General features: G+C 53.4%; 7 protein-coding genes across 7 annotated transcripts; 2 read left to right on the top strand and 5 right to left on the bottom strand.

Moving 5' to 3' along the window:
- Positions 1-577: 577 nt before the first annotated feature.
- Positions 578-3,165, top strand: BDZ83DRAFT_768286 (uncharacterized protein; the record flags this gene model as incomplete). The annotated part of the gene is made up of 5 exons (XM_060515308.1): positions 578-1,023; positions 1,294-1,344; positions 1,615-2,057; positions 2,139-2,987; positions 3,016-3,165. Exons 1-5 carry the CDS (start codon positions 960-962, stop codon positions 3,163-3,165), a joined length of 1,557 nt encoding a protein of 518 aa, XP_060371509.1. The 5' UTR covers positions 578-959.
- A 312-nt stretch (positions 3,166-3,477) lies between these two features.
- Positions 3,478-4,593, bottom strand: BDZ83DRAFT_645962 (uncharacterized protein; the record flags this gene model as incomplete). The annotated part of the gene is made up of 1 exon (XM_060509899.1): positions 3,478-4,593. The coding sequence occupies one exon, from the start codon at positions 4,591-4,593 to the stop codon at positions 3,478-3,480; it is 1,116 nt and encodes a 371-aa protein (XP_060371508.1).
- A 1,700-nt stretch (positions 4,594-6,293) lies between these two features.
- On the top strand, positions 6,294-6,664 carry BDZ83DRAFT_746397 (uncharacterized protein; the record flags this gene model as incomplete). The annotated part of the gene is made up of 2 exons (XM_060513265.1): positions 6,294-6,449; positions 6,518-6,664. 2 exons carry the CDS (start codon positions 6,294-6,296, stop codon positions 6,662-6,664), a joined length of 303 nt encoding a protein of 100 aa, XP_060371507.1.
- A 207-nt stretch (positions 6,665-6,871) lies between these two features.
- On the bottom strand, positions 6,872-10,810 carry BDZ83DRAFT_714936 (uncharacterized protein; the record flags this gene model as incomplete). The annotated part of the gene is given in 16 exon segments (XM_060511687.1): positions 6,872-6,957; positions 7,204-7,239; positions 7,276-7,320; positions 7,351-7,368; positions 7,399-7,522; positions 7,535-7,555; positions 7,565-7,636; positions 7,646-7,733; positions 7,770-8,342; positions 8,407-8,637; positions 8,709-9,028; positions 9,058-9,080; positions 9,174-9,472; positions 9,542-10,123; positions 10,199-10,283; positions 10,294-10,810. Coding segments are annotated over 16 exon segments (3,120 nt in total).
- Positions 10,811-12,356: 1,546 nt separating this feature from the next.
- Positions 12,357-15,972, bottom strand: BDZ83DRAFT_564641 (uncharacterized protein; the record flags this gene model as incomplete). The annotated part of the gene is made up of 3 exons (XM_060503663.1): positions 12,357-14,514; positions 14,600-15,412; positions 15,467-15,972. The coding sequence occupies 3 exons, from the start codon at positions 15,970-15,972 to the stop codon at positions 12,357-12,359; spliced, it is 3,477 nt and encodes a 1,158-aa protein (XP_060371505.1).
- A 298-nt stretch (positions 15,973-16,270) lies between these two features.
- On the bottom strand, positions 16,271-17,298 carry BDZ83DRAFT_768266 (uncharacterized protein; the record flags this gene model as incomplete). Its single annotated transcript, XM_060515307.1, has 1 exon — positions 16,271-17,298. The coding sequence occupies one exon, from the start codon at positions 17,296-17,298 to the stop codon at positions 16,570-16,572; it is 729 nt and encodes a 242-aa protein (XP_060371504.1). The 3' UTR covers positions 16,271-16,569.
- Positions 17,299-23,630: 6,332 nt separating this feature from the next.
- On the bottom strand, positions 23,631-24,012 carry BDZ83DRAFT_746394 (uncharacterized protein; the record flags this gene model as incomplete). Its single annotated transcript, XM_060513264.1, has 2 exons — positions 23,631-23,832; positions 23,924-24,012. 2 exons carry the CDS (start codon positions 24,010-24,012, stop codon positions 23,631-23,633), a joined length of 291 nt encoding a protein of 96 aa, XP_060371503.1.
- Positions 24,013-25,032: the final 1,020 nt, after the last annotated feature.

Here is a 25,032-nt window from a genome sequence, read left to right as displayed (position 1 = left end):
CATAAATTTGGTGTAGCTGCTTTTCGTCCTTGAATCTCATCAGACCATTGACAAGGTTGACGTTGACTCTGTTCCTCTACGATTTCCATGATCGGCTAGCAACTACTCGGCTACTCGAATAAAGTTGCTGACGCTCATAACGGGTTTTGGCTTATGGCCGGAAATCAGCTGTAGCTCAAACACTAACGCATGTAGTAGACCGTCTGATAAATTAAGCTTAATCATTAGACTACCTACTTCTGTTCCCTCACAGTTGTAACGGCGCGCGGGTCTTGACTCAGGTTGAAAACAGCTGTATAGAACCCGAAAACGGTAACAACTCGCCGTGAATCAGAGTTTACAAGCCCCTTGAGCACTGCCTCGATTGACATAGTCATCGGGCGTCTCTAATCACAACTAGTCTACCGTCGACCAATGAGAGGGTTCTTTCATCCTCAAACAGGCTAATAACTCAAGGGCTATGCTCGCTACATCCTTACGTTGTGAGGCGGCTTACTGAGCAAGTCGTTACAACAGGAGTGGTAGCGGCAAGGATATCTACCGGACGTTGAATCTCTCGGTCGGCTCGGCCGAACGCGTAACACCTTGCTCACGGAAACCGATTTCCACATCGGAATTACAATATGTACGGCTATACTGAAGCAAAACGGTCGTAACGTGTCGACTGTGCTTGAGGTGGTGCGCGGAAGGCTTGGTAGCGAGTACCCCGGCCAAATCATGGCAGCTCGGCTATTTTGTAGCTATCGAAACATGCTAGAACCCCCAAGCTTCTCGTCTGATATCTCAGATCGTGGCTCAGTTACCCTGGCCGTACTGTTACTGTCCCAATCTGCCTCACGCATGTGTGCAGAACGGATGACATTCAACGCACGTTTCCGGTGTCTCTTATTATCGCTGTAAAGTTAAACGAACGAATATGCTAAACAGAAGTATTTTCAGACATCTATTTGCGTCATACGATGAAGGTTCAGAAAGGTCTAGTGAGAAAACTCAATGAGCAAACCCACGCCGGGAGCTGTGAAGGTATATCTGACAGTTAGGATGACATTGCTCAGGGGCAGAACGTGTCGATCCCGGAAACAAATGGAGTAGGGCGGCAATGCAAGATTCGGGACGTTGGATGTTCGAAAGTGATAAAAAAGGACGAGCCTGTATTGCTAGGTAGACTATCGGGATCGAGGAATGCATGGGGTTGAGGATATAAAGTTAACACTTCGTTCGTCAACCGTCAACAACGCGCGCGTCTTCCGTGACTTCTTCTAGGCAACTTGCTTATTTTCTATCGCAACATAGCCGTTGCCTACGACTTTGTTGCTCTGGCCTATTATTTGTTGGTCGCGGCAGGTTTGTCAGATAATTGATGATAGCTACAACCAGGACGAATGCTTTAAGAAGTGCGGCAATTAGAAACATGCCCCCTGGCTATGGCGTAGATATATCTCTACGTCTATGGGGCCGGGGAGCACTGGACACTAAGTTCTACGATTCCTTCCCAACTCCTCCTTATATTTTGTTTTCCCCAAAGATTGGCCAGGTTTTCTTATCTCCCATAACATCATTATTACTGTCCTAGCCAGGATCTTCAGGGCAACCCTATCAGTAATCATGAGCTAGCATCTTGTCACGATGCTTCTGGCCACCTACTCCTTGAGCCAAGCCTGGTTGCTCCCCTGAAGATGATCCCATTGGAAGTTTCAAACGACACTATTGCCCACATCTACGCCATGCCTGACGCCGCATCTGAAAGGTTTCGTCTCTTTTACATGAACGATTCGTCCACCAACCCCGCTGAGACTGCCTCTTGGAGCTTTGTGGATCCTGAATTTACCTTCAATGCAAGCCATGTCCAAGCCGGTATCACTCTCGGGATTGATGGGCGTGAGTTTGTGAAGGATTTGACAAAATGGGACGGCAAAGTGAGGGTGCATTTTCATGTTCACGCCAATGGCACTATCATATCCGACGCCGTTGAGCTCAAGGTGGCTCCAGTCCTGACCCATCACCATCTCCAACGTATCAGCGCCTTTGTCAGTACTGCGGCAAACGAGTCTGATCCTGTACAGCTCGGTTTTCTCAGCTGACTTGATGAAGCGCGGAAGGCGGCAGGGATACAGGAGCCATTATATCTGTTCAATCAGAGTGACGATATTTGGGCCCAGGATTTTGTTGAACCAGCATATGCTAGCATGCCTGGACCTAACGGCCAACCGATCTCGCTCAGAATTATGTTGAGGTCGGCACAGTCAGTTCGTACTGCTAGCCGACAGGTCTTTGAGCAGCTTCGCGGGAAAGGCGTTGGTGGTTTCCAATCTGAGGGGGGACGCGGCGGCTATGGCGACCGAGAAATCAACGCATACGGCAACCTCGAAACGATCCCACCTTACACGTCCAAGAGTGGAGTCCAATATCCTGCCGGCCGGATCATCCATGGCAAGCATTACGATAAGATGCCAGCGGAAGCAACGATTGCCTTCTTGGAAGGCCAAGAGCTTCAAACCCCCCTTTTCCTTGAGTCTGGATGGCTACTCAACGGTCACGTTCATGAGTTCGTCCAGTTTCTACCTTCCAACGAGACGGGCCTTGGCTTCACGATTGGTATCGCTGACACCACGTCCGCCCTCGACTTGCTCAGAAACACCTCAGCAGCGGGGCATGGTGGTGTGCGGGCGATTTCTGTCGATGGGTCTGTTGAAGGCTCCATTTCTACCACGAAAGAGGAGCTGGCCATGACGATCGATGAGCTTCTTGCAAATGAGACATTCCACAAGGTCAAAGCTTATGCGCAAAGGCATATTGATGCTAATCTGGGAATCCTGCTCGCTGAGATACCTATCCTTCGAGATCATGTGATTCGCATTCCCTCGCTTTTCAAGGCTCCCAAAGTATCCTCGCTCTCCTCGTTGACTGAAACGGTAATGAAGGGCGAGTATTTGCTAGTGAGCTTCAGCCCGGCGGCTATCAACGGCGTCGTGTTGGGCAACTACTACGTGAGTCCCAAGACTTGGGGCCCCGTAGTCGAAGGGGCGAGACATCATGGAAGTTGCCATCCGGGAGGCATATGCAAAGGCTGGCATGGAAGTCGGGTTTGTGGATGATTTCATGTCGCATCACCACACCTTTGGTGGGGACATTGTGGAAGCATTACTTTCAGAAAGACGGACGTAGCGTGGTGGGAATGAGAGGATAGAATGGGGAGGCCTAGGAGCCATCATTCTAATAGCTATGTAGAGGAGAGAGCTATAGCATGTAATGATGTGCTCTGCAGTATTCATATTCCTTTCGTTCTCGTCTCCTCGTTACCTACCCATTCTGCATGCAGCACTGATGGATAAAGTTGGCTGCACGTGAGAATGTGAGGCAAGGGAAGCCAATTTAGCGTTATTGCCGCTAATAAGCTAAAGTTAAGCTGCATCTTCAAATCTCACGAAAGGTTTCAAGTTGCTCTTCCACGTCACAGAGACAACCATTGTCTCTCAGTTAATTAGAACATTGGTCCACCAGCGTAGCCAGAGGTAACGTACTGCTACCATCGTACAGCTTCAGCGATAACAGCATCCCTGCTATTCGCGGAAGAGAGATCCTCTCATACTCCATGTCCCAGATGCTGCTTTCCCTAGCCAGCAGGATGGACTCCAGCACACTCGCAATCTCCCGACTATCCCACATGCCTTCCTTCCTTCGCATGGCATACAGCAGCGAAATGGCTCTTTGCTGCAGATCCAGCTCACCAGAGAACCCAGCAATGAGGCTCATTCGCGGGATTACATCTGCGCCCAGGGTAAATACTGGATACTGCATCGGTTCAGCCTCGGCATACACAAGTGATTCAGCATCTTCCAGGAGGTCCTGGAAATATTGTCGATCCAGAGGTTGTGAGCTTGGAGCCTCCAGGCATTTGATAATTACCGACCAGTCCTTTTGCATGACAGACATTAGCCGCGCCTCCCATAACTGTTGTCTGGTCGTTGACGAGCTTGACTTGAGATGCTCGATGTAAGTTGCAAGCCGACTGCTGAAGATATCAAAGAGATGGCGAGCTGTAAGCCATTCCTCGAGCCGCAGGTCGTCATCTCTTAGTGTTGACATGCCCTCTGGCAAATTCAAGAATGAGGTCCACGATGCCGGAATGCTGCCTCGAACGTTGTACCGTAAAGCCCTACCAAAAGCTTGGTCTACGAGGTGGAGATCGTACCGAGCCTCGGTGGCGGAGGAGTACGGCTTGGAAGCATCTGTGTTGCCATTGCCCCGGAAGAAATAAGACAGGTCTGGAATGACTTCCCCTTCTTCCAGTAAGTAGGCAGCATCGCAGCCCAGGCAGGTGAACATGTCAGCAAGGTCGCATAACTGATCATAGTAGTTCTTGACGGTCTCAGCCAGACATTCTTGGTGCACTGAAAGAGGTAATCCTGCCTGAGCATCCGTTGCCGCTTTAGACAGGGCGACCATGATGCTGGAGCCGGATCTAAGGTGTTGCAAAGCTTTGTCGTAACGTCCCTGCATGATTTCAAAGCAGATGAATATCAGACAAGAGACAAGCGATGTCCTGAGAGTGGTAGGCGAAAGTCTTTCCATATCCTGAGTCGTGAAATTCATGGCTTTAGAGAATTGTTGAAACGCTAGCACATCGTATGTTTGCGCGCCCGCAGCCTGATCTTTCCTCTGTAGTCGCCTACGAAGCCTCGATGTGCACACCCCAAGGCTATCAGGGCGTGTTTAACTGAGTCGGAATAGTATCCCAGTGGGATGATGTAACTGTGCCATAGCTTCTCCAGGAAAGAGATAGCCCCGAAGCCCGCAACTGTGCATTTGCGTACATGATGGAACATGGCCCTCTCTGTTGGTGTTCCTGAGATGTCCCAGTTGACTGGCGGCGACATCGCTGATGGATGCCGACGCAACCTAAGCTGGAGACATCTGCGTCTTCGACAAGCTGCCTGCCCATTGACACAGCATCTCCATGTTGTTAAACACTGCAGGATTGGAGAATGTAGCAGACTAAGCTTACCGGCTACATGGCGGCTTATTTAGATCAACAGTCACAAAGTGAAGGTAGGTTGAGAACATACTGTGGCTGATGCTTTGAAGTGGCTTCAAGGGTGACCTTCCCTGTCTTTTCCGACACCTCCAACATTCTCTATGATGGATGAATTCGGCAAGCGGTGCAATGTGGCTTGTTGCGCCAGGTTCAGATTGGCGAACCTCCAGGCACAAAGCTTTCAATCGGGATCTCGTGGCTTCAATTGGGTGCAGATGAGCGTAACTCTGAGAGCGCGCAATCGTGATGACATACCTATGCGAAGAGTGGGGTGAAACTTGTAGGTTTTCACGATGTTCTCTTGGCCAAAGCGGGCAGTCCCACTTGTTCTCATTCTGGCCCCATAATTCGGCTCATGCCGAAACGTTTGGCGATGTTTGATTCGCTGACCGCTTTCGGGAATGTAAGTGTGACAGAGGTATTGAAGGCGAATGTGGTATCAAAATGTCCAAGGGACACGATACCGGCATCATAGTAGTCATAGCGAGCTTGATTCGCTAGAAGGCCGACTACAAGTTCCAGAATAACCATGATGAGACTCGGAATGGCAATGAATCCAAGAAGCTAAGCATGTACGGACGGGCCGTTGCCTTAGTCCTCAAGTTTTATAGCACCACCTAGACCCAAGTCTCGACGAATAATGTTGATGACTAGTTTCTTCATTTCCGCCAGGAGAAGCCAGTCGCTATTCAGTCTTCGTTCAACTACATTGGAATCGACTCAAAGGACTCTACGCTCTTGTATTGACTAAAGTATGGAATGGGACCAGGCTGGTAGGCCGGACGCCCAAAACCCCGTGCACCAACACCATGCCAGTGCCCACACTACCAGACCTGAATAACCCCGGAATAGTTGTATGAAAAGCTCCGTCGGAGTAAAGTCTCTAAGATCGACAAAAGTAAAAAGTTATTGTGAAGGGCCACAATGCTAATTTCATTTATATTAACGAGTGAAGCATGGCTGGCAAAGTAAGCACTGACCCAAACTCTGTTCTATTCAACGCAGATCTCCCAGCGCATTCACCGTAGGCGGACTATGGAGCTGTCCGTTACCGATTTGCCTGACTCGAAGGCATATTAAGTGCCCGTGTGGTAGTTCGTATTTTGAATTTGGTATGCAATAACGGGGATAAGGTCTGCTTGCCCGGTATAAACATGAGGTTCAAGTCCCCAAGAACATGAAGTAGCTTTCCATAGTTCTTCTCATCACACTTTGCCACCAACTACTCACAATCCTCTTAGCAAACATCTCTCGAAACATGCGTTCCACACTTGTTTTCGCGGCTGCGTCCTTCGCGACCGGTGCCATTGCAGCTAGGTCAATGGGATACTGCCAAAACGAAGCAGGCGACGGCGGGGACATCGGCAAGACGAGGTTCTGCTGCGACTCAAAGTTCGACTTCCGCTTTTCTGAGGTAAGTTCTACAACGACTGGCATAAACAAAACCTGAGAAAGAAAATGCTAACGTGGGGGGATGAGTAGTCTGGCATATGCAACATCCCTGCGGACTCGTGCGGTGGCATCAGCACGTGCTGTGGGACTGGTTTCTACGTCTTCAACACTTGTCCCGACACGTTTCCTTGTGCAAACAGCGCGGTGGACAAAGTTTGTCCCAAGAATCAGTCGTGATTTATAGTAATGGATTAGGGGGACTGAAGATGAATCTACTTGATGTTGGCCATGTTACGTTGTCGCGACGCGCGATCTCATTCGTGATGTTGTGAGGACGACCGGCTCAGCCCGTGACGGCTCGCCAAGGAGCATGTGGTGCAGCTTCTGAAAGAATATCTCAACGCCACGCTAAAAGAGCATGGTCCAAATTCAGTCGCTAACCACCTAAGTTAAATCAATAATCTCTGGCTCAGCTTTTCGTTTCGCCCCAGCAACAGGTGGTGGAGGCCGACTTGGCCCAGGAGCCGCAGCTACACCCATTCCGTTCAGACCAGAAGGCGGCGGTCGCGATGGTCCTCCAGCATTGCCCATCGTCGGCGCAAAAGCCCTGTGTTTTTCTCGTACTCCCGCAGTCACCCGTGCCGGCCCGTTCATCGGCGGGGGGTCATTCATCGGTTGAGCACCATTTATGGGCGGTGGAACGGACGATAGTCCGGCTGCTGACACATTGAAATACGATGGCGGCGGGCCGCGGGCAGACCCGGTCATCGGCTGACGTCTGTTCGTGGGCGGTGGCACCCACGCAGGCCCAACTGCCGGCACAACAGTGTGCCCCGGCGGTACATAACCTGCCGCAGCGGGTCCTGAAGCAGGAACAGGGGCGGGAAAATAAGCTGCAGCCGGAGCCGCAACCGGAGCCGGACCTGGAATTGGTGCTGGGGCTGGGATCGGCGCCGGCGGATACGTTATACCACCCCGCCCCGGGACCAGATTCACCGGCCGCTGCCACAATGCGGTCGCAATAGCAGGATAATCCTCACCCAGTAATATCCCTAGCTTGGTCTGATCAAAAGCCTTGAAGGCTTCCTCTGCCTCCTTGGCCCTCACCTGCTGCTTCGCAACATCCGTCTGCCCCACCTTGTTAATTACCATCGTGGGCCCTCCAGGCGCAAACCGCTCAGTCTCATGCGTGGCCCGGATGCCGTGTTCCTCGATGACCCTGTGCACGTGGTGTCGCTGCTTCTTGGCGCCAATAATCAGGCGGAGTGACGTCTGCGCCGGGTTCGCGAGGAAGTTGTCTAGTTTGCTGCAATCGCCGCAGGTGCAGAACTGCACGAGGTACATGCCACTTCCCAGCTGGCTCGACGGCGGACGGACCGGTCTCGAGCCGACGTAGTTGTCGCGGTAGGCTTCGAGGACGGCGGCGAAGAGTTGTTGGTAGCGCGGGGTGTCGAGGGGCGTCTTGGTGGCTTCCAGGATGGCGAGGAGTTCGCGCAGAAGCGGGATCCAGAGGACGGGGAAGTCAAGGGCGTGCATTTTGGGTGCGTGGCTGACGATGTTGAGGGCCAGTGGCAGGACTAGGTCCTCTTGCAGAGGGAAGGATGCGAGCTTAATGAGACCGGAGAAGAGGTCTGCCAGGGCGACGTGGTTCAAGGCGAGGCGGTGATCGGGGGCAGAGGGCGCCGTCTGGCCATATGTGAATCTCGCCGCCTTGTGGGCTGGGTCGTCTTCCCTGGGCCCACGGACCCTTTCAAGGTCGAGCATGGAGATGAGGTCTTTGGCGAGCTTCTTGTATAAGTGAACGGCCAGAGTCACAGGGGATGCCTTTCGTCTGGCGCCTGAGAGCAGCGCTGATAGAAACTCCAGTGCAAACGCTGGCGTCCGTACAAGTAGCTGCTCGACCAATGGCATCGTCCTGGGAAAGAGAGTCAGTCATATGTACGTCTGGCGGTGATTAGGGTTTCTTGGGGGAGACTTACACAGAGGAAAGCCAACCAAAGTCGGCATACTTCTCAGCGCCCGTCACTAAAGCCAGTCCATCTTGTCGGACGAAGCTTGCGGTATCGGCAATTTCCTTGACACCTTTGGTAAGCGTTGCTCGTGCCCACTCCCGGATCTCGTCAGACAGAGGCTGATCAGTAGGGGCAAAAGCCTTAAGCGCCTCGAAGATCTCGAAGAAATGCCGACCCTTGAACACTGTGAAAGTCAAGCTGGAACATCGACAAAACGGTTAGAACGAAAAGTTGGGAGCATGAACTGAATACTGGGGAGAAAATCGCACCCATTTTTTATCTGAGAAAAGTCCACTTTGCCCTGCGAGACCTCCGCGTAAAGTAGTTGATAGTAGCCCGCGGGCAGTGGCCTGTCCAGCCCCTTTTCGGCCTTCTTCATGCTAACTTTCTCGAAAAAATCCCAACCCTTCATAGCCAAAGCAGATCGCAACACCTTGTTCAGAATTTCGTCTTCAGCCTTTTTGGCACGCGTGCCTGGGCCAGGGACCGACGTATCCCATACGTCTTTGAGTGTCTCAAAGGATGACTTGCTGTTCGACGAGGCCTTGAGGATCGAATGTGTGAGATAATCGAGCAGTACAGCGCTGTCCTGGTAGTGATCCCATTCCGACCTCGTACTAGCTCTGAGGAACGAAGGGATCCTGTCCCGGCGAATGATGAGCGCGGCCTGAGTCCAATATTAGCGAGAAGCCACGAGGGGAAAGGGGAACAAAAAGCTCACTGTTACGCAGTACCAGTGGGTAGCTGTTGGTCCATGGGGTTCATCTTTGTCAATATGACGAACATACCTGCAAATCTTCTGGATCGAAGACCTACCCAGTTGCCCTGGTATCCCTCATACTCTTCCTTCCGTTCAACGCCTTCAAAGAACTCCCCGGAATCAAGCACATTTTTCCAACCCAACGCGATATCACGAAGTATCGGGCGCCCGCTCAAGTCCACAAGCACCTTGACAGACAACGACTCGTCCGTCACATCCTCAATATCATGGGACCGATCCGCCTCATCAGGATCCTCCCCGAACCCATCCGAGCTGGATGCATAATCCTCATACGGCACACCGCACGAATCGTATCCATCCATTCCATCAAGATCACCAAACGGATCAATCGGCCGCTTCCGGTTCCCACGCCGGCTCCGTTTCTTCTTTGAATGTCGCGTATTGCCCTTGTACACCGTCGGCCCCATCTCCATCTTCTCCGTCAGCGCCAGGAGCACATCAAACTCGAGCCCCGCGGAGAGCTCCTGCAGCGTCTGCACGACAGCCGCGTCGCGCCCCTTGAGTGCCTTTATCGAGATGCTAGCCTCGGTGTACTCGTGGTCCAGCCCGTAGTAGACGTGGTCGACCTCGCCGCCGTCCTCGGGATGCTCCAGCCATCGCCGGAGCGTATGCCGCAGGTCGCGGGTCTCTTGCCTCCGCAGCGCCGCAGAGGGCCGCTGCTGCGAGGCCGCCGGCGGCGGCGGGTCGACGGCTAGGTTGTACGTGAGCACCACTCGGTAGCCCTCCGTCACGGGCAGGACCTCGTGGTGGACGTCCAAGTACCAACATGCAAAGGACTGGTCTGCCCCGGAGGTCTTGAACGTCTTTGTCTCGCCGCAGTGCTTGACGACTACGTCGCCTCCCTTGTGGCTGCAGGGCAGGCAGATGACGAGCGTGCCGAACATGCCGGGGCATTTCTCGGTGCTAATGACCCGAGTAGTGTGAGCTATCTTATACAGCTTCATACAGCATAAATGACAACACACCAGAGAGACTTACTCGGTATGAGCCTTGAACATGGCCCCCTTTTCATAAATCAATAGCTTATACAGCTCCGCCGTCACAGGCGACTTGACGCCCAAATCTTTTGCTACAACAGCGCAAATCCGCGGGCCAGCGCGGACTCCGAAGCTCGAACTGTGAGGGATCCAGCTCCCATATGTTACGCACAGCAGTGTCGACAATAGTCTCGCTCCCCTTACCAAACGGAGCACGGGCGGCCTTGTCGATCAGCTGCCGCACCGCCGGCTCCGGCAGCGGAAGGCCGACGGGTTTGACATCCTGGACCCAGAGATCGGGGTCTACGTGGTTCAGGGGGTGGAACGAGGCAAAGGTGCCCTGTGTCTGGATGCCGGCAAGTGCCTCAGTGAGGTCATCATCAAAGGAGCGCTTCCAGTCCTCTGTGAGTGTGCTGCTGGCTACGGAAACTGTTTCATCATCATGCTCGTGGCTGGCTGCGGCGGCTGTGGTTTCACTGGGTCCGGCCGTGACCTCGTTGTCGGTAGTGTTGGGCTCAGTGGCGATGGCCGTCTGAGTTGCGATAGCTTCACTCGTCTGGGGCTTCTCTTCATTCCTAGGGACTGGATTAACTGTGGAAGCTTGGGAATCCATCACGGCGTTTGATATAGCAATGAACTGGTCACATGGAAAGGGCTCCCAGAACCAATCTTCAGCCCATCAACTTAATTGCCCCAAGACGCGACGCGTTAAGGGGAGGATATAGATAGTGGGGAAGCGTTGTACCATCCCTGTTGAGCAAGTACACTTGAGGGTACAACGTCGAATCTCCAGAGTGGTCTCAGCTCGGAGACTTCTAGGTCACCGGATAGAAATGATCATCAACCAACGTGGACTTAGTTGATATCAATCCGGATGAATCGATGCATCCGTTGAATGAATATTTCATCATATTATCATGCTTATTTCAAAAGGAGAAGTGAGCTTGTCTGCTTAGAGGTTGCCATCTCCAACTGTCGTGGGAAGGTACTCCTGGCTCTCTTCCCGGTACATGGACTTGTCTCCACTGTTTCCCGCAGCCAATGTACTCAGTGTGCCGGCTCCCACGTTTTTCGTGTTCTCCCCCTTGGTCTGTGCGGGGCATTCTTCGGTGAGAGTGTGGCGTTAGCTCTCGGTGAGGCGGGCAGGCTTGGCAGGTGAACGGGGTTCGACGTTTGACGACTCCCCTTCAGCCTCAACCTGGCCCTCAAACTGGCGCTGACAGGGAACGGACGGAATATGACTCGCTAATTTACACTGCAGGACATTGCATATTCTTTGAAGTATTTCACTGTTACTTGGACGACTGCATGCGTTGACCTTAGAGATGCCGTTTCTGTGGGCCTTCGCACTTCTTCCGCTCAACTCAGCGATATCACGGGTGCGAGTCGACTCGGCCTTAGAAACCTTACAATCACGGAATGATGATGAACCTCAAAACAAACATGTTCGTATTCATCGAAACTGTTCAGACAGAGCCTGATTGCTGTCCATAATCCATGCAACAGAAAACCTATGAACCTGGTGTATCGTTCCTGTTCCCAATGGTCTTATTCCATTCAGCTGTGTACCAAGACTACAGCTTTCCCCAAATGATTCCCAATCATGGTCAATTTCAAGTGGGTATCCCAAACTCCGTCTGCACAAAATCAAAAACTGGGTTTCAAGCAGACGTTTCCCCAAGAATGACGTATACTGTGTTACCGCCCGTTCCAGGAATTGGGAAATGAATGAAGCTCTGAAAAGAAGCCAACCCCCCCCCCCCCTTCTTATTTCGATATCGGGTATAAGAAAAGTCATTGGCCGGTTTATCCGTGTTTCATCAGGCCGTGTTGTTTTTTGACCACTGGGTATATCCGAAGTTGTGTATGTGTTCGTGTCAAAAAAAAGGGAAACAACCGAAGTAATTCGCATCCTTGTCAAATCCGTAAATCGCAAGGCTCATGCCGAGAAGATCGGTATCGTTAGCCTGGTCGTCGAACGCGTATGCTGCAAGACTATACATAGAGAACATTGTAAACAAAACTAGCGCTGGCTTGCGCTAGTTGGTGAGAGATTGATGTCATATCGGACGCTCAGAAAGAGCAATGGTGTGTGATGGAGCGCGCCACTTCGAGAAGTGAAACAATGGGCTACTATACTCGGTACGCAACCAAAAGACTCAACCCCAGATTGGGGCGTTGCGGTACGCCGGTGAGTTGTAGCTATGGAGGACTCTGTAGGGCTGGTCACCGTTCGCGTGAACACTACGACTCCGGCTGCGACTTCTGGATAGGCCCGGCTGAACGGCGTCGGGTGAGTAGTATTGTTGCTGTTCCCATTGCTGCTGTTGGATGTTCAAGAGTTGCTGCTGGTAGTAGCTGCCACTTTGGCTCGGGCTCTGATTGGTAGCTGATTGTCCGCGTGCAATAGGTCCCCGGTACTGCGAGTAACTGTCGTAGCTTGATCGATGACGAAGTTGTCGCTGCTGCTGGTGACCCATTGGGTTTGTGGAGGCGCTGCGTGTGACTGGTTGGCCGAACTCAGGGAAAGAACCATTGGTAGGGCGCCACTTGTCTTCACTCGTCAAGCGACGCCTGGCATATTGCTGCTCAAGCATCGTCATGCCCCTACGAGGGCTCATTGGCGGAATGGGCGGCACAGCAACAGCATCGTCGAGTGATGCTCCCATCAACGCCGATGGGTAGCTGTGGATAGTCTCGCGGCTGTTTTGCCTCGACAAGGTCTGTCTTCGACTCGCCTCACTGGATGAGGACGACTGTGGGCGCACTGGCACTGGCTTTCGGGGACTCTTGGTGCTACTGCGGGTGTGCAGACTAACGGGCGGAGAAGTCTTCCTCTTCACTGACATCTCGGGAACCTGCAGTTTCTGAGACGCAAATTCGGAGTGACGGCCTGTCGGAGGCAGAGGCTCGGTGGGACGAAATCGCAGCCCAATCTCACGTTCCATATGCGCCGGCATCGTCAGTGTACGACTGTGTTGGGCCTGAACAGGCTGCTCACGGGGGAGCGCCATGAAAGCTTGGTCGAAGGCACTCTTGCCGACGCTCTCGCCGACATTGTCGATGGCCGTGATGCTCGACTCGAAGCCGACCTGGATCTCGTCGGCTCTGGTTTCGCCGATGAACTCGGCCTTGCTCACGGCGCCGGAAGGCACTGGTTTGCGGTGGATAGAGCGCCGCGGCATGACAGAAGCGGCAGCCTGAGCGAACGAGGCTGGCATGGTCTGGAAAGAACGACGGTAGGGTGACTTGGGCTTCTCAGAGGGTCCAGGCGCCTCTGCTATCGCCTCGCTCACAACTTGAGGCGCATCGACCAGGAGCGCAGAGCTGCGCTTGTCGTCGGCATGGCCGGCATCGAAGCTTCCCACACTGAAAATGGTCTTGAGAGTCTCTTTACTGGCCTGCGCACGAAGGGTCAATCGCTTGGTTGTGATGGGAAACCGACCAGAGTGTTCCTCAAGCTTTGATTGAACATCCTGGGGTACCGAGGGAATCTCTTCGTCAGATGGATGCGTTGCGTGAACGGTCGGAGGGCCTCGCATTCCAGAGCCGCTGAGAAGTCTTTGCAGCTTGCCAGGTTTTTGCAAGCCGTTGCCAATGCTCAAGGAGGAATTTGACTTTTCGGAAACAGCTCCGGGAGAACGAACGGCCGTCGGAGAAGCGGGGCCTTGTTCGGCAGATTGAGTGCTGTCAATCAACGCTGGGGCCGGGGATTTTCGGTCCTTGCGGAAGGAATGACCGGCGCTGAGGTTGAAGAAGAACTTGGGCGATGTGACCGTCATTGTGTCATTAGTCGGAGAGACAAGAAAATCGTCTTTCGGGGGCAGAGATATGGGAACGGAGGGGCCATGTTGTGAAGGATCAACAGAGCAGGTGTCAGCCTTAATAACACTAATTTGCAGCCTGTCGCCGCTGACGGCTACAACTGGGGATGCGGCTGAGTCTGACAGTTCATCGCCCGAATCCTCCGATGCGGCACGGCCAGCTGGACGGCTGCCTGCAGAAGGTTGCTTGGCATGGAACGACCTCAGCGAGACATTGGAACTGTAGCCGGAATCAGCCTTGGAGAGCGGTTTAGGCTGGTGCTCGGTGGTCGGGCTAGCAACGACTCCACTGTCGGCGCGAGCAATTGCTCGGGCATGTTTCTGAGACTGGTCCGCTTTCAGTCGCTCGAGACTTGGTTTTGCATTCGGATCATTTCTGACCGTCAGAACCTCGGCAGAGTACTCCATTTGCACGTCTTCATCTTCTTCCGCAAAAAGGTCGTCTTCCATGGCTGTGTGCTTGGATGATATTTTCAACTCTGGACTGAGTGGCCTATATTTGAGTCAGCGTGAGCCGTCTCGTGGTGCCTTACACAACATGGCGCCGTCTGCACGAATTGGCAAGGGAGACTACTAACGAAGTTGACCGCCGCCTCTGCGACTCCGCCTTTAAAACCGATGTCTTGATCGGACTGAGTGTCTGCGAAGTAGCATTGGCTTGCACTGTCGAGACCGTGATTTCGATGTCCTTGCTCTCAAACCCCGTCCCACCCGATCCGTTCTCGTGACTGAAATACTCCTCAATAGCAACCATTTGCGACTTTTCCGCAATGCTGACCTGAACTGCTGGCTCAAAATCCGGGCTTGGAAGCGGGCTGGCCTCTCCATTCGTGATCCGCAGCGAGCCAAACTTCATAGCACCGAGCGGCCGATAATCCATATCAGAAGGAGTCAAGGCTCTTTCGACAGGTTCACCCACTGGTTCACACAGATACTCGGGCTCCGAGGCGAATCGCTCAGCGACGTATTCTTCCAACGTCGGAATCGGATATGCGCTCGAGTCGATCGATAATGAGTTCATTCGCGAACGCCCTCCTGCTGGCGTTGTAGGCATGCTGTGTCGCACGCTCGACCGTCTAGATGAAGCATATTCTGATGGCATTCGGGTCGCAAGACCTGGGGTTTGAATCATGGAACGTCGCCGTACGGGTGCATACAGTGCCAGGTCTGAGTTGGCTCGGGGCAGAGGCTGAGCGCTGACTGATTGTGCAAGGGCTGGCTGGTGAGGATGCGAACTTTTCCAAGTATTCGGTGACACCTCGAACTTGCTTTCAGACACCATGGAGTTCTCTTCACATGCGGTGAGATCTTCGTTAAGGTTCAGGAGCCTTCTCGATTCGTATGACATGAGATTGTAGTTGATGGATTGACGATTCCCGGGGACATGCCAGCTGAAGCCGCCGTTGGTCAGTGTTTGGGAAGAAATGCTAGGGAGTTGACCGTACCTCTCAACTTGCAACTGCCTGGAATTGTCCATCTGCTGCTGACTCTCCCAGGTCATTGAATTTGCCCTCGACATTCTGTCTGGAACAGGCGGGCTCAGCACCACGCTTTCCCTACGGTTCTGCTTTCTCGGCTCTTGAGAGCTCTTGGATCTGAACAAGCTTGCCCTGCGCTTCCAATCCCTCGCAGGTTTCACTTCTGGGTCCGCCATAGAAGAGGTGCTGGGTGCTCGGGCAACTGCACCAAGATGAGATCCGGCGGGTGCAGAAATAGGTGACGGTGCAGGCGAAGTTTGCCCAGGCAGAAGTCGTGAATTTGATCGAGAGGGTGGCAGACTGGCGGATGCAGCACGTTGTATGCTTAGTTGGCTAGGGGCCGGTAATTGGGGTGTTGGAGAGGCATGATTGCCGACTCTAGGTTTTGATAATTTGTGAGGCGACTTTTTGCTGCTGCTTCCACCTTGTACATGTGATTCATGAAGCGTCTCGGTAGACTGTGCATTGCCCATCTTGACGTGAAGAAGGTGGAACTTCGATATAGCTCCCTAGTCCTCGACCAGATGACAAAAGTCTGCAATCTGGTAAACGTAAAGAAAATCGCCTCGAGGTGGTACGGGTTGCGGATGGCAATGCTCGGAAACGGCCAGCCGATAGAAATTTGGTTACGATGACACTGTTGAAACTGCCATGCCGCGCGAACTGTTATGGAATTATCGACGTTATTTCGTGGGTATTGGGTTGTTGGTTGAGCGACACTCGAGAACTATCTGCAGTAGTGGGAATGGGGAGATGGTCTGATATTCGTCGACCCTTTGTGAGCTGCGCCCTGGATGATTCTCCGTGTCAAGCAGAAAGACTTTGAGGCGGCAATGGGGACGGGCGCAACCAGTGAAAGGAAGAAGGAAAGGGGGAGGGAGGCTCGAGGAGTCTAGTTGATCACCGCCGGAGACCAGCACGAAGAGAGAAAGGCGGTGGTAGAAGGTGGGATAGGCGCAATTAAAGAAGAAGTGGCATGGGTCTGAGCATTTACCACCGGACCAGACCGAGCGAAGCGTCTATCGATTTTGCCAACTCCACATAAGGGAATGCCTGGTCTGTTAACAGAGTCAGTTGCCAGGGTCAGTGGCGAGTTGTGCAGGATTATACAGCAGCGGCAGGCATTCGTATGCGGGAACAGGTGTCTCTGTCTGGGGAGTATTGGACGGACAGCGACGGTCAAGGGCCGGTGCGAGTGTAGGAGGAATGGGCCTCAGATGGCATCTGAGAGATGGACATGGACACCGACAGGAAACCAGGAGGTGGAACTGACGGTGACGACGTACATGGTTTGAGACGCGCAAGGTGGGTTGGGGCACGGTGGAAAAGGGTAGAGTACCGCCTGCGGCAGCGAATGGGCAGGGCTGTTCCAAGTTCCAAGACTGGCTCGTTGTTGGCCCATGCAGGGCTGTAGTGGCATGCGTCTTGGCCAGCGGAACGTGGATGAAGAGGTGCGTTGGTGTGGTAGGGGAGGGAGGGAGAGGGAGTGCCAAGTGGTGTCGGACGGCTATCCGCAAGGGTGTAGCGGCATCAAGTTGCATCGAAGACCCAGCAAAGGCGGAGGCGAGACACAAGAGACCAAGAGGACGAGACGGTGATTGGCGATGTTGGATGGCTGAGGTAAGGTGAAGGTTAAGGTGAGGACAAGAACAGCAAAACAAGTCCAAAGGTACCGTGTACCGGCGACAGTTCTTGTTGTGGGCGCGGCCCGGTTCAAGATGGTGGATGGTCCATGGTGGATGGACATCCAGACGGGATGGAGGATGATTAGGTATGGTATTTCGTCTGATTGATGCCATTTTGCGGTCTGGCCGGGGCCTGGGTATTACAACCTTGGCGGAGACGAGACTAAAGATTGCCCTTGTCCTGCGGTTGAAAAGACTCCACGCCGGGTGTCCAGCCTCTATCCACAAGCCCCCAATCTTTGAATGGTGTCTTGTGCAACAAGCAAAACGTTTACCAGTCCGGCGTCTTGCAGACTGCGACTGCAGCATGTATCCGTATTCCGTACCTATTATCTGGGGTCAGCCACGGCCGTCCGTCCAGTCCGGTCCATGAGGAAGCTTTGTTTGTGTGGCTGCTGAAAGGCTTCTGCGCCGCTGGCTGTGCGCAGAGGCAGTATTGGCAAATACGGATTACGGACACTCTTTGCCCCTCTCTAGCCCCTCCGCTCCGGACCAAAGCTGTAATAATGGTCTACTGGAATGATCTGACACAGTCAGGTTGACCAAGCGAGGCCAGAGTGGGGTTTGATGAGGAGCGTCCGAGATGCAGCAGGCGGATGGGCAGACGGGCAGAGTGCAGATGGGATATGAGGTGAGAATGATGCGAGGAGACTGGCAAGGCGTCATTCCATGTCTTTGATGCACTAGGGCGGGTAGGTAACTCAGGAAGCAAAAGCTCAGCTGGAGGGAGTGTCAGTGTAAGTGAACCGAGAGAGAGAAACGGAGAACCAACAAGGCACGAGGGAGTGTGGCACTTGTGGCTCGGACGCATGTGGATGATGCATCCGGCAGAGTTGATTGGAGTTTAATCGACGACGTGACGCCTGGATCGGGGTTCTGTCTGGATCACCGATGACTATCCGTATATCCGTGATGTACTCCGTACTCAAGTTGTCAAGGTTGTCGTCGTTTCGTCGATAGAGCTCTAGAATGAAGGTCATGTAGGCAGGTAGTCGGCGCAGCAAGCTTGAGCCATTGCTGCAGAGACCCTGATTCTTCGGAGTTGGCATCTCTTGGTCGTCATCATCATTTCAGTTCAGCTTGGTGGTTGCTAATGAGCTGTACGTTTGAGACGATGGAAGGCAGGAAACTAGCACTTGAATTGCATGGTGGCTTGCACTTGCCCGTCTTTGGCGTCGTCAAGCAGCTCGGGATCCCAGAACCGGGTCGACCCCGCTTGCCCGCTTCGCACGCCATGAGGCCCAAGGTTCTCATTCTCACAGAGTCCCAATCTCAAGGTCCTGATCCGCTTGGATGGGGAATTTGGGGGCGTCAGACTCGTTCTGAACGGCGTCTTGGACTTGTTTTAGCGGGAAGCCAATCGCTCAGGCTCCAAAGCTGTCTCTCGTGGGATCCCGCCCGCTAGGGACCTGGAAGGACGTCTTGTCACGCTGTGGCGGCCCAGCTGGCAGCGACATAGGTGGTGATCTCTCTCCTGGCCGTGTCCTAATATTGTCCAGTAGACTAGATGCCGTGAAGGCGCGAGCTAGGCTATCTGCGTCGTTATCTGAGCTGAGGTTTATGCCGGCTGGGGTTCTAGATGGGCCTTGTAACTTGAAGAGGGCGCAAGACAAGGCCCAAGTGCCGGATATGTACCTCCGCCGTTCTGGGTGGCCACGCAGCCATGCCGCCATTCTGGGATTTGTCTTTCCAATTTTCAGTCACTATTGCAGTCGGGTATTGCTTTGAGGAAGCCGCATTGGAACAAGTAAAGCAGAGTACCTACCTTACCTTAGATACATTACGGACCTGGAGTAATAGAACAAGAAAGTCGAAAAGGTTGGTAGGCAAGCAAGCACGGAAGGTGAATGCGGAGAGAAACTTCTTCCCCCGCTTACATGGGCAGATTCTAGATCAAGCCACCACGTTGCGACGCTCCTGCCTCCCTTGTGAGGTATCATGTTCCTGCTCCTTCCTGTTCCTGGTTTTGCGCGTGCCGCCTTCCTCTTGCCGGCGCTTCGTGTGTCGTGCGGCGTGCCATGCCCACGTTGCTGAGGCAGGTGCTTCTGAACGTAACCTCATCATCCTCCTCTCCTCCTTCCTGGCCTACCATCGAGTTCCTGCCTCGCCCAGGCTGCTGTTAATTCTGGTTCGCTTGTCCAGACAGGCAGGCACCTCATGCCCTCCCCTTCCAAGGCCCCGTTTGCTCCCCAGCCTGCCCTAAGTAATCCATTGCATCCATCGTATTCCAGTAAGGCGAGGCACCGCAGTTATTCCTCCGATGCCGACTCGCTTCCAAGTTCTGTCCATCATCATCACATTACATGAGAACTGCCTGAATCGGGACCACTGCCTTTATGCCTTGATCCAGCATACCAATACCAGATCTTGCGTTGGCTGGTCTGGTCACTTGCCATCTCTCCGTGGCCTCGTTTTCGTACGGGGTACCGGGGTTGCGACGCCAACCTCTTACAATGGCCAGGTGCCAACAAGGATGCTTCCCCTCAACCATGGAGAGGCAGAGACCGAGAGGAAGAGACGGTTGCTGCTACGGATACCTACTCACTCCTCTGGACGACATTTGCGTGCCCGCGGACCAGCACGGCAAATCAACCGTTCATCTCTGCTTGTCCCATCTCGGCCGCAATCCGGATTGTCTCTCTTGCGCGGCATGCATCTCCCTTTCAACCACTATCGAACCCAAACCAACCTTGACGAATTCCTTACGCAGCACTAGTGTAAGCAGCTGTGTGGCAGTATCCGTCGCCTCTCCGTCGTGCGGTGTGCCATATCCCTCGTCTGAGGCTCAGATCTTCTCAGAAAGTGTGCCCGTTTCAGATTGTGCCACTTGACTTGATGGGTCAATCGGAAGTTGCAAAGACCAGCATATCCTCATCAATTATCCCCGGCTTGCCCGCAACTCAGGCAACATGCTTGGTCAGGCCAGCACCAGTCCCCAACATCCCCGATGCAGTTCGTGCATGCGAAGGGATGCCCGTCGTCGATCATCGGCTGCCAACAGCCACTCTTTCAACGTCGGACAACGCTATCTGAGACCACCCACTCCCCGAAACCGGCTCGTCAGAGTCGTCACTCTCGCCCTAGTGTCGCTTGTTGCGATAGCACTCAAAAATTGAGGAATTAGGTGTCGACATTCAGACGAGGGTCAAGCAGCGTATTCGTTTCCTGCATCGAAGCACTCTATTTGGCACGCCATTATCCTGCTGTTCTTCTCAGATGACCGAGACATTCGCTCTATGTCGTTCATTTTCGGCAACTCTCAAGACACCGAGACAAGATACATCGTCAGTTGTCCTGCGATACGGCCCGGGGGACGAATGCTCTGGTATGGAGACTCTACTCCCCGCCCAAGATAGCCTCATCAGACACCAAGGGCGGGCAATCTCCCCCACTTTGAATTAGCTCTGTCGCCCCGACAAACAAGGTTCAGGGGCCTGCGAAATTGCCCTTCCTACTCTGGCTGCTTCCTCATTTAGAGCACCAAAGACCGAGAGACAAAAGAGAAAAGACGACTCATCAATCTTTCATCATACCGAGCTCATTGTCCGAAGCTGTAATATGCCTCGCCGGTTTCCAGTGTTACCGGTCCTCCACACCCGACGGAGGTGGTCAACGAAGGATGCTCCGGCTCATTTTGCAAAACACGTGTTGGGAACGTCATATAGACACAGAGGACCTGTTTTCGGGCTCGGCTGCCCACGCTGGATTGCGAAGTGGCCCGCTAGGTGACACGGGCAACGATCATGATCGAGATTGGTCATTCTCGTTCTGCAGTGGCTGCACAAGTCCGCGAATACTCCCATCAACTATTTTCCGAATGGCCGGGTTGACAGCAAGGGTGACGGGTCACGTCTTCGCGGACAAAATCCTAGCGGCGTTGCACGGTAGTAATCGCCAAAAGTGCGCGCATTTTTTTTGTTCTATTTAGGCACCGTAATTGTATCGTAGCATGCCTGGCCTACTAAGCCAGGAGTATCTGTACCAGCTTCGGACACGGAAGAAAACGAGACACAGCGCGCTGCTGCTATGCACTGCAACTCCCCCGGTCACAGTCCATCGCCCGTACCAGCGTGGACCGGTACTTGTGCCGCTCGACTCGTTGAGGATTTGGTATCAAGCGTTAACAGCACGAACCCCCCCCCCCCCCGAGACACGCCACCAATTCTTTCTCGTTCGGCCGAAGTAGCAGACAGGTGTTCCCTAGGATCTCTCGCACTCCAAGGACCATACCAGTTCGCGTGCGAACAAACGATGCCCATCAACGAAGTATCGACTACCTCGCCAGCTCAACTGGCTTTAGCGGTGGGCGGTGTTTCCGCCGTTCAAACTTATCACGTCTGCTATCGACCCGAACCCCACCAGCCCGCAGCACCACTGAGACTTCTAGATTGGACTACGGATTCTTCCCGACGACGTTTATCGGCACCATCCTTGTCTCTGGACTGTCTACTTTCCTTCCTTTGGAGGATGTTAGGTGAGAATGGGTTCTTGGGTGAACGAACGCTACATGGTCAACTGCCACTCACCGTCTGATACTGCCCACTCACACGAGGGAATCCTCCCCGTTGGACCCAACTAATGCAGTTTCTTCAAACACCCGATTCTTGCCTGTCGAATCACAAGGAGTCGGAGCCACTATGATGATCAAGCAGCACCGACGGGATGTGTTCCTCTTCGGAGCAGCTTCGGAGCAAACTGCAGATGTCGGCACGGCAAGCTCCATAAAATAAGGCCCGATGATCATGCAACCTGAAAAATGCCCGCGCCGCGAGCCGTCGCTGCTTGGGCGAGATTGGTCCCCGCGCCTCTTTATCCCCTTCGAGAGATTGATTCACGAAGTACGGATAGGCATCTCAAAGTTGACCGGCGCACGACATATGTCGGCTACTCGGAAAAGTACAAAACATGACCATACTACCAAACTCAACTTCATGCGAAACTTGCACAAGCGTGGTCCATGTCACAGAGTACGTGACTCATCGCACGCGCTCTTTCACGACCCAAACATGATCAAAGGATCGAGCCTTTCCATGGTTTTCCCCCCTTCCGCCAGCGAATGAGCGAATTCAAGCAACACCTCGCAGACTCATACAACACAGTCGTCTGGTCTTGAGCCAAGTCTTGCAGGAGGTCGGTAGTGATTCGAAGCTTTTCGGGGCTTCTGGGACTGGGAGTCATCGTCCAAACCCATGCCTGGAGTCAGACAGTTGCTGTCGCAAATACTGCTGCCAACCGCCGGGAAGGAGGCCATGAGATGAAGGTAGACGGACGAAATTCGGGCGTCTTAGCGCTCACAGACAGCCTGAAGATGCGGGCTGCTGGGCTGCAGAGCTTTGATCGCTCGCCTACTATCCAAGCGGGAACAGACTCTACAAGATAGCCTCGATTGTTTTGAGCTTGTCATCTATCAACGGAGCCGGGAATTTAGCAGAGAACAAGCACGCTTCTGTCGACAAGCCAAGTGCTGTCAAGCGGCGTGTAATCGATAGTATTGTCACCCAGCCTTACGGTCACATCTTTTACTTCAGAAATTACGGTCTCTTCCGGAGTACACATTGAGGACATCAACACCGAAGCTCGACAATATACACCGTTTTTTAATAAGCATGCAGGTATGCCTACCTAGAAATCGAGTCAGGTGTTGCATTGAACAGACGAAGCTGCCTCGTGGCCAAGGAGGTTGGGTTGGTTCCATGGCCTTCCGGAACGTTTGGATCACCATGCCCCTGAACGAGTCGGGGCGGTCCTCAAGGCCATCGCGCACGGGCAAAGGATTTCTCCATGTTTCAAAGTCGTTTCTTTCACGGCGAGAGCACAAATTCTATTATTCTGCCCTGGTCCCGAACACAAGCACCAGTTCCACCACTGGTTGACGTTGGCGATTTCAGGGAGTTGGTCTTCTGATTCTGTTCGATGGGATCCGGCCAAGTTGGCTGGAGAGCGCATTGTATACGGATGAGAATTCAATTCTCCAGATTTCACCATTGAACAACGAATGCTGACCATCGCAGACATGGTTAACATCCATTACGCCGAGGGCGCTTTGCTGCTTCATCACCAGAAAGAACATATATGAAGACGTCTCGTACGGCACTAGACTGTCGAATAAGGGGACCAAAGCTCTGACCGGGTGTTCGGAGGTCCAAGTCAGGCCTGAATCTCACCTGAGGGGGTTTTCAAAGTCAACTCGGCCCAATTTACGTTTGATATCGATACTATAACTGCTGGGAAGCTTCGTCTATCCCACCACAGGTTCAACGGCCTCTCCGGCCTGTTTCGCTTTCCCTCCGATAACAGACCATGGAGGACAGATGTGAGCCTGCTCAGGCTCTGCGTGCCAGGAAGGAGCTGGTTGTGTTTGACTATAACGTGCCACGTTGAATTCGCAGAACAGCCATGATCTGACAACATTGCAGAGCAAGAAACAGCCACCAAAGATTTCCGCCTCATTCCCCAATAACATAGGTACAACCCTCATCGCCAATCCATACTTCGTGCACGCGGCCGGCGTCTACGTCGATACGGTCGCCGACGCCATAAGTAACCTTGTCGGGGTTCTTGTCCTTGGGATAAGTGATGGTAAGGTTCCCACGCAGGATCAGATGGGTCGTCAGACCACGATGCGAATGCGGGGAGTAGTGCGCGTTCCTGAGCTTTGATCGTCAGTTCGTGCATACTTTGCTTTCACTTGGGGGGGATGCCAAAAGGAAAGCCAAAAAAGGCAGTGAGCATCACATACGGTCCGTCAGTCCAAGTGAAGACATGAGGAAAACCCCAAGATCTAACCTCGGATTCGCTATCACGCTGGGAATTGGGCTTATTGGGCATGGCTGCAATGTTGAGCGATTGCTGGCTTGAAGCTGAGGGGTAGTGTGCCCAGGGCAATGTTCAGAAGTTCGCTCGCAGGGTGGCGGCGACGGCAACGGAGGTAGACTGAAGAAAGCTTGCGATTACGTCAGAGAAGATCAGATGTCGAGCTCTGTGCAGTCGACCGGGTCCGGGAGCTGTTCGTCGGCGATTCCGGCAGCTGACAGGTTCTTTCTTTTATGGAGGCCGGACTGATGCGAGTTGAGAGAAACCTCATTAAGATAGTTCGTTGGCGGAGTCGATGTTCAAAACACCGGGTCGGGTGCCCAGAGGTGGTGGTGGTCCGCGTACTCGTGTCTCGAGAGTCGGCTGCAGTGTGGGGGAAGCCGACTTTTGGGTGCTCGACCCCCACTTATGCCCCGAGTGCCCCGATGCCGTGTGGCGACTGAAAGGACGGTGGTTTCCGGGAGGCGCAGCTGCGGTGGCCGAGCAAAAGAGATGCATAGGCGCCGGTGGGAAATGCGTGGGTTGGTGGCCAGCAGCAGCAGCAACAGCAAGCAGACAAACTCGGAGCACCGGCGAAGGCCCCGCCATGCCACCAAGCTCCCTCATCCTTGGCATGCGAGTGACAGACCTGAGGCCCCTTCCGGCTGGACCTATGCATTGAAGTGGAACATAACAACGGCTCGACGGAAGAGAACCGCCCCAAGGCTCTGTTAGGCTAAGTGGAGACTGCCTGAGAATGCTTAGGTTTCCAGACTTCTGAGCCCTGGAGACTCTGTCACTCACTTTGTCGCTGTTGATCAGCTCTTCCCACATTTTTTCCCTGGCGTGTCACCGTGTTTAATGGCTGCCTGGAGAGCTGTTCCCTCGACCTTAGCATGCCCATGATATCACTTTGTATGGGGATCATCCCTCCCTCCATACGAAGCGGCAACGCCTCCACTAGTTACGACATAAGGTATCCGTACGAATACCCTAGCTTGCCTAGGGCCTATCCGTACACTGACGGTTTCCACCCGCTGTATCCGTACGGATGCT

This window comes from Colletotrichum acutatum (assembly GCF_030867785.1).
Source record: "Colletotrichum acutatum strain CBS 112980 chromosome Unknown BDZ83scaffold_2, whole genome shotgun sequence".
NCBI lineage: Eukaryota > Fungi > Ascomycota > Sordariomycetes > Glomerellales > Glomerellaceae > Colletotrichum > Colletotrichum acutatum.
This window is presented reverse-complemented; position numbering and strand designations above follow the sequence as displayed.